The sequence below is a fragment of the Phyllostomus discolor genome, chromosome 11, assembly GCF_004126475.2.
Source record: "Phyllostomus discolor isolate MPI-MPIP mPhyDis1 chromosome 11, mPhyDis1.pri.v3, whole genome shotgun sequence".
Lineage (NCBI taxonomy): Eukaryota > Metazoa > Chordata > Mammalia > Chiroptera > Phyllostomidae > Phyllostomus > Phyllostomus discolor.
Genome location: NC_040913.2, coordinates 5,769,139 through 5,777,073, shown reverse-complemented (window position 1 = coordinate 5,777,073; position 7,935 = coordinate 5,769,139). Strand labels below are relative to the sequence as shown.

Sequence of the window (7,935 nt, the reverse complement as noted above, 5' to 3'; positions counted from 1 at the left end):
ACCTGCTCAGGGCTCCAGTAGCAGGTGGTCCCCACTCGCTGTCCTGAGCTTGTTGGGAGTGGGTTCTAAGAGCCCAGCACAACTCGCTTTCATCCTGTGTCTCTTGTCCCTTTAGGGGCATGCATTCTCTCCGTGAGAAACACCACTTTCCTCAGACTCGTGAAGACGATGGCTTTCTTCCCCTCCACGGAATTAAGACAGGCACTTCCGAAATGCAGTCATTTTCTTTCCAGGAAGCACAAGTCAGCAGCTTGTCATCTTCCCCCGAGAGATTCCGGGAAACCATCTGCTAGGATGGTTCCTCCAGGCTGCGCGGAGCTGTCTAGACTCACCTTCAGGTCGATGCAAGAGGCCCAGGAATGGGACAGAACTTAATGTTGAACATTTCAAACAGACCCAGTGACATTTTCTCAACATTCAGCCCCGGGTCAGTATTTCATCCCCACGGTCCAGGTCGGCATCTGCGGGGCTCCTCTTCTCACTGGCACGGCCCGTCTGTCTCTGTTTCCCGCTTTGCATTTCTCCCCTGCAGTGGCAGCAGGGCCTGGCTGCTGCCCCGGGGAGCAGCTGCCTGCCTTTCCCACTCCCACGGGTGGGGAGCCACCTCCTGCCAGCGTCCGCACCTGGGAGGGCTTCAAGGCCGGAAGAGGGTACCAGCACCCTCCCGGGAAGCCTTGGAAAAGTCGGTTGTAGTTTCATGCTGAAGTCGTCATTGGAAAGAGTTATAAATCGGTGCTGGAAACCTGTCAGTTCAGCGCCGTGGCTTCCCGGGGGCCTCTTCTCGCTTCTTTCTTTCTCTGCGGGTGGGGGGCACCGCCACGGGCTGGGGGTTATTCAGGAGAGAGCGTCCTCAGAGTGGGTTTAGGATGTGAGAGGCACCTTAAGTGCTTGAGAACCGCCCTGTAGAGAGAGACGAAAGCCACCCAGTGTCCTTCCAGACGTTAGGGGCAGGCAGACTGCATGGGAGGTGGAATGGTGCCCAGGGTCGCGACCTTCCTGGCCGTCTCTGCCTTCGATGGGAAGTCGACCACCTGGAGGGGCTGTGTTCAGCATCGAGTAGCGGAAGTCCTCGACTGTCAGGTTATAAGGAGTGCCTGAGGCTCTTCATTAAAACGCTGAGTCCCGCCTCACTCCCCAAGGTCCTGAATCTGTAGGTCCGGACCTGGGCCCAGGAATCTGCATGTTGGACCTGCTAAGTCCCCGTGGGTCTCATCACGAGGAGCAGGAGTCTTGCTCCGTGTGGCAGGCACCCTGCAGCCCCGACACGCTAGGATGTGCGGTGGTGTTTTAACGGGAAAGGCGGGTCCACTAGGGTAGCAAGGAGATGCACCTCTTGTATAAAAAAACGGTAAGGAAGCACCCCCTTTCAAGGCTGGCCCTGCACTTGCATGGCTCTGAGGGAGACATCTCCTTAAATCCTATGCCCGGGGTGCCTCACCTGTCTTACACTTGTCCTGGCCCTGCCAGTCCCCAGCCCAGAATCCAAGGTGACCCCATCACTCCCTCTCTGCGCCCCCTACCAGTGGGATACAGTGGGGGACCTGTTGGAGGACAGGATGTTATATGAGGCAACTTGAATCTTCTTTGCAACATTTGGCCACCTCCCCGCCCCCCGAGCAAGATGATGTGAGCAGGCAGCAGCCGGCCGGAGAGGGACAGGAGCCCTTTCCGTGCCGGCAGAGACCGTGGTGGAATTGAGCTAGAAACCAGTAACAAAAACGTAACCGGAAAATCCCGGCCTATTTGGAAATCAAGCGATATACTTACAAATAGCCAGTGGGTCAAAGAAAAGTTACAGTGAATATCAGAGAATCGTTGAATTGAGTAATAATGAACATGTGACGTTTGAAAACATGTGAGATGCACGTAAGTGTATGTATACGGACATTGATAGCCTCGAGTACACACACATATTAGAGGAGAAGGATGGTCAAACGTGATGACTGTGGCTTCTGGAGCGGCCAAGCAGAGGGACAGGGTGGGTTTGGAGCCAAACACCCTCCCTGCCAAAGCGGCATCACCATTTGCTTGTCCTACAAGAACTGGAGTTCCCCAAAGACCTCCGTCCACAGACCTTGTCTTTATTTGACCTAACACAATGCCTCCCGTGTGCAAATTGCCTTATCTTCGGGGCACTTACCTTAAAAAAAAAAATACATTGGTAATGTCTCAGTTTCCTGAAGCAGTGTTACCAGCTGGAGCTAATAAGAGGCTGGTTGATAACTTAAAAGGAAAAACCGGAGAACAAGAGAGAAGCTTTAAAAAGTGCTGACATACATATTCCGGGGAATGGCTGGGCCGGTGCCCAGCGAAGACCCGGACAGGCTGGGATCGTCCACTTTGGGCTGCCCCAAGGCCCTGCGCGGGCCGGGACAGGAGGCGAAGGCGGCGTTGTAACGTGCCTGTCTGAGTGTGGAAGGCACTCCCGACACCCACCCGTGCCAGCCCCTCAGCAAAGGGAGGGAGGCTTGTCCGTTCAAGGAAGTTCCTCGGTTCGGTCGTTAGCGGACCAGCAGACTTCAGTGACTACACACGACCAAAAATACAGGCTTCTCAGAATTAATGCAGGAAAGTCACCGAACAAATACATAGCAAAACAACAAAAACAAATACCAACCAGTCTGAGGAAGGGGGATCTCATCTCCAGGATTGCCAAGTCACATTATTTGTACTATAACCGAATTATTTAGGACTGTGTTATTTAAAATTATATTAGCTTTTATTTTATTTACTTATTTTTAGAGAGAGGGGAAGGGAAGGAGAAAGAGAAAAAGAGAGAAACATCAATGTGTGTTTGCCTCTCACACGCTCCCATCTGGGGACCTGGCCCGCAACCCAGGCATGTGCCCTGGCTGGGAATCGAACTGGTGACCCTTTGGTTCACAGGCCTGTGCTCCATCCATTGAGCTGCACACGCCAGGGCTAAAATTATATTATTTTAGTGTCCAATTTCAATAAAAATTTATGAGACATGTAACAAAATAGAAAAGAATTAGTGGCCCCTAAATGGGGAACTGGCAGTCAATAGAAACTATTATTCTGGGTTATTGTCTTTTTGGTTAGAAACTGTCCCTGAAGGGTTCCAGATGTCGGACTCACTAGACCAAGATTTTAAGTCAGCTATTACAAATATGGCCGAGGAACTAACAAAACCATACCGAAAGAATTGAAAGAATGAGAATTATGTCTCACCAAATAGGGGGTGTCAATAGAAAGATAGAAATTTGTGTAATATATATATATATATATATATATATATATATATATATAAAAGAACCAAATAGAAATTGTCAAGTTGGACATGAAACTTGAGGGAATCAGCAACAGATCTGGACGGGCAGAAGAAAGAGCCAATGACCTTGAAGGCAAGCCCGTGGAGGTTACCCAGTCTCGGCAACAGGAGGAGAAAGGATGGAGACAAGTGAACCAAGCCACGGAGACCCACGGTAAGTTATCACGTTACTAACATCACACTGCAGGAGTCCCACAGGGAGAGGAGGAAAAGAAAGAACATTTAAAGAAATAACAACCAAAATGTCCCAAGTTTGAGGAAAAACTGCCTCGAATCTGAATGTCCCAGAAGCTCAGCCAATGGTAAGTGGCACAAACACAAAGGCAGCCACGTGTAGACACACAGCAGTCAGAGACAAAGACAGAACTGGGGTAGCAGCAAGGGAAGCGACCCACCCCGTGCGAACCCCTCACTGAAGCAAGGTTTCCCAGAAGTCTGCTCCGGACACAGCCTGGGCAGGATGTGATGCAACAGTCACTGGCTGCTGAGGTCAGAATGGGCAGTGGAGACACCGGTCAGACCAGTCCGGCTCTCTCTCCTCTCCTGAGAGCCTCTTACTCGGGGCTGCGTCCCGGTCCACTCCTCCCTGTGAGTTGAGACTGAGGGGAACAGGGGGTCCTTGCGAACAGCGCTGGGGGGTCTGCGAACACGACACCACTGAGGATCTCAGAGGACAATGACCGCCTGTCCCCTGGGAGCTGCAGGGCTCGCCCACTCGGCAGACAGCTAAGCGGTGAGTGACCGTGGGCTTTAGCTGAGTACGGGTCCCAAGCACAGCGTGCCACGGAACGCCTTCCCTGAAACGAGTTCCTGGCCTTAAAGCGCGGCACTGCTGCAGATTAAGCGTGTTCCTCTGACCTGTGATCTGAGATCTGTGTAGACGCACACTTGCCACTTTGTGTTGCACTTTATATCTAAGAGCACAACTACGTATTTGACACTGAACGCACTCTTATCTTTCTCAAAGGTCATCTCAGTGTTAGGGAGAAGAATTGAGGGATGAATTGTTTTCCCTGACATTCTACCCCAGGAGACTGCTGTTGGCTCAGCTGACGTTTTACTGAACACGTGTTACGTGTGCCAGATGCTGGACGTAGTGGGGGGGGGTCAGACATGCCTGGTGGGGCAGGAGGGGCTTCTGCTGAGTCCCACCTTGAGGCGGAGTTGGCGGGGGGCTGTAGGTCTAGAGGAGGGCACCTCTGCCATGAGCCCTGGGCAGGGAGGGGCAGTGAAGCAGGCGCCGGCAGAGCGCTCCAGCGAGAACAGCACAGAACGGCAGTGAGGACGGCTTTCCTGCTTGAGGAGTTCCCGGCGGCCAGGCCAGGGGAGGTGGCTGAAGTATCGGGCTGCACTGGTGTGTAGGGACCGTTAACACTGGTCCTTGCCACGACCTTCCGGCAGTCTTAGCGCATCTGTGTACTTCTCTGGACAGGTGTTAAACTTCCTGAAGCCTCAGTTTTCTTAGTTACATGATGGGATGAATCAACGCACTACCTATCTCCCAGTGTGGCTGAGAGAATTAAGTGGGCATTGTGGGTAAACCGCCCTGCGTAAAAAAGGTGAATAAGGGAGCAGGTCCTGACAATATTACTGATGTAATTAGAAAGGTTACTGCTGTCAACAGCTAGCGGGCAACCCTAGTTGGCCCCGCGGCTTTGTTCACAGAGTTGCCTCATTCGATTCCACAAACCCTGGTTTAGGGTCAGCCCGCTGTTCCCCCAGCAAAAAGAAAGCAAGGTAGCACTCAAAGAATGAGGAACCTCCCCGCTCGAGATACTAACAATTATGCAAATAGCAGGAATAAGACAGATAACCATACTACATCAGAAAATCCAAGTTCCAAAACTCAGTGGAATTCAGTTCGATTCAACCGTTTGCATTATTACCTCCTACACGCACAGCTTTATGTTGAGTATCAGGGTTCAGGAATGGCGGCAAGGCTGGTTCACCCCTGATTTCAGTCGAACGTGACTGGCGGCAAGGCTGGTTCACCCCTGATTTCAGTCGAACGTGACAAGTAAGCAGCGGGACCGTGCAGCGACAGGGCGCCCCGAGGAGGCCCAGGTAGCTTCAGAGGGAAAGGAAGAGCAGGAACTCACGCCCCCGTGGGAGGGGAAGGTGATCTTGACAGAGGACACTGCATGCGCCCTGGTGTGCACACAGGAAACGGCGGCCGAGTCCAGAGGACGGAATGTTGCAGCCCTTTGTTCCTGGACCTTAGATCTGGCCTTGAGTGGAGACTGGGTAGCAGGAGGGAGAGAGACAAGCGGGGGGCCAGTTACAGAGGGCCTGCTAAGGCGTTTGGGTGGGTATTCGAGCGGTGGGGCTTTGAAGGGTTGTGAGCAGCCGTGGGGGGACGGGACGGTGCTCAGAAGCACCCGGAGGGCCACAGTGTCAGGGAAGATGGGAGAGTGAACTCTATATCAGGGCCGCGGTCCAGGAAATGGAGCAGGGGCTGTGGGGTCAAGAATCGTTAAGGATCTTCACTGGCTGGGTGATGGATCCGAAGTCCGGTGAGGGGGAGGAAGGTGTCAAGGGAAAGCTCCAGGCTCTGGCTTGTGTGACTGGGTGGATGGCAATGCCACCAGCTACCCACAGTGCAGCCACCCTCTCTCCACCACACACACACACACACACACACACACACACACATGTGCACTGGCTGTGTGTCCTTCCTTCTCCCCCAAATCAGAAAACAGAGAAAGGAGAGATCCTGCTCATCCAAAGGAACTCGTGTTGCCCCACAGCACGCTGCTCGGCCAGACCCAGGCAGCTACTTGCAGAAAGCTCAGAATGGCAATGAGTGCCCCAGCCGCGTGTGCGTGCGTGACCCTTGTTTTGCCTGCACTCCAACTGCTTTCCCACACCTGGCCCTTTTCATCCCTGGGCCCACCTTTGCGGTCACCAATCTTTGTGGGTGGTCCTGATACCTGATCTGTCAAACACATGGCGAGACTAAGAGATCTCTCATTCTCTCCCTCCTCCCCTCCCCTCCCCTCTCCTATCCTCTCCTCTCCTTGTTGAGAAGCACTTCCCTTGTCCCCTGAGATTCGGTGACGTTAGCTGCCTGGAGCTTGATGACATCAACACCTTCAGTGCAAAGCCTTGACAACCCAGCATGTTTTTCTAGCAAAGCCTGTTCCTCCAACACTACCAAGGGGACAGAGAAAGAAATGGCTGGTTAAATTGTCCCAGATCAAATGGTACGTGCTCAAGGGCTCGTCCTCTGCAATGTGACACTCACGGACGTGTTCTCTCTGGTGTGTCCCCTTAGGTTTTGACCGGCTGACCTGGACTTGGCCAGTGGCCCTGTGGTCCATGATGGCCAACCCGCTGTCCTGGCTGGGCAGGAAGATGTCTCTCTTCAAGGTGTGCAAACGGATAGGACTTGGCTGCTTCCGGTCACTGCTGGGCTCCTTGCCCAACGTTCACCGGAAGAAAGGAACCTACAAGCTGCAGGAGGAAAAGGCTTTCCTGGAAGAGATCAGAGTCTTCCGTGGGAAAATAGAAGACTTCAGGGCGGAGATGTGGCATTTCCGAGGCAAGATCCGTGCTTTCCAGGACCAGGTGTTGAGCTCCTGGGAAGAGGAGAGACCTTTCTGGGAAGAGGAGGAAGCCTTCTGGGAGGAGGAGAAAGCCTTCTGGGAAAGGGAAAAGTCCTTCCGCGAAGAGGAGGAGAGCTTCTGGGAGAAGCACTGTCTCTTCTGGAGGGAGGACAAGGCCTTGCAGGAGATAGACCTGTACCTTCTTCAGGAGGACAAGGCTCTCTGGGAGGAAGGCAAGGCCCTGTGGGTCGAGGAGCGCGCCCTCCTGGAGGAGGAGAAGGCCCTGTGGGAGGACAACAAGTCCCTCTGGGGGGAGGAGAACGTGTTCTGGGCGGAAGGGGGTGGCCACGCTGCTGAGGAGCAGATGGGCGAGGACGGGCACCGCGATGTGCAGAGGGGGCCACGGGCACCCGCCTTCTCCCGGAGCCGGGCGTGAGCACGGGAGACGAGGGCCCGCGGCGGGGCCAGACTCTGCCAGATCGGGACCCGAGTCTGGGGTGACCCCACGGGCCGGAGGAAATAGGCACTTGCTGGTCTCCTTGCTCTAAAAGATCTAATAAAGTCCTCAGGAGAGACCTGGAAAGCCAACTTCTTCAAGAAAGGCCAGGTCCGCTCTCCCCAGGTTTCGTGGTTCTCGGAGGTCGTAGTCCCGTGCTCCGGGTGTATTGCTGGCTGCAGAGCTTGGCCCTGGGAAGCTCTCTGCGAGCCCGGCGTGTGTGGGCGCGGGTGACAGAGACTATGGCTGTCCTTCAAGTCAGAATGGGGGGGGGGTGGCAAGGGGAAGCAGAGGCACAGACGATGCCAGCTAGAGATACACAGGGACAAAGGGGCTGTGACCATGGCGCCCCCGTCACTCTGTGTCTCCTCCACTCTGAGCGGTCCGGGAGGCCAGGAGCGGCTGACAGCTTTCTAGAAAGGCCCACCACACTGGGAACAGCCCACTGAGAGCTCATCCTCACCCGGAAGGCGGTTTAGAACGCACAGGCCGAGTCCTCTAATGGTCCACCGGCCCACAGTGCCCGATGTCCCCCTCACCCCCTCACCCGCCCTCCCAGTGCCGCGTGAGCGGGGGGCACGGCGCAGGGCTGGGGGGCTCCC

At 54.4% G+C, this 7,935-nt stretch overlaps 1 protein-coding gene across 1 annotated transcript; it reads left to right on the top strand.

Annotated features, from left to right (window-relative positions):
* The first annotated feature begins 6,363 nt into the window (after positions 1–6,363).
* Positions 6,364–7,412, top strand: CCDC70 (coiled-coil domain containing 70). Its single transcript, XM_028526269.2, has one exon. The coding sequence runs from the start codon at positions 6,611–6,613 to the stop codon at positions 7,271–7,273; it is 663 nt and encodes a 220-aa protein (XP_028382070.1). The 5' UTR covers positions 6,364–6,610; the 3' UTR covers positions 7,274–7,412.
* The last annotated feature ends 523 nt before the right edge of the window (positions 7,413–7,935 follow it).

Excerpts from the sequence above, each read along its gene's own strand:
- CCDC70 (XM_028526269.2), top strand. The coding sequence starts at position 6,611 with ATGATGGCCAACCCGCTGTCCTGGCTGGGCAGGAAGATGTCTCTCTTC.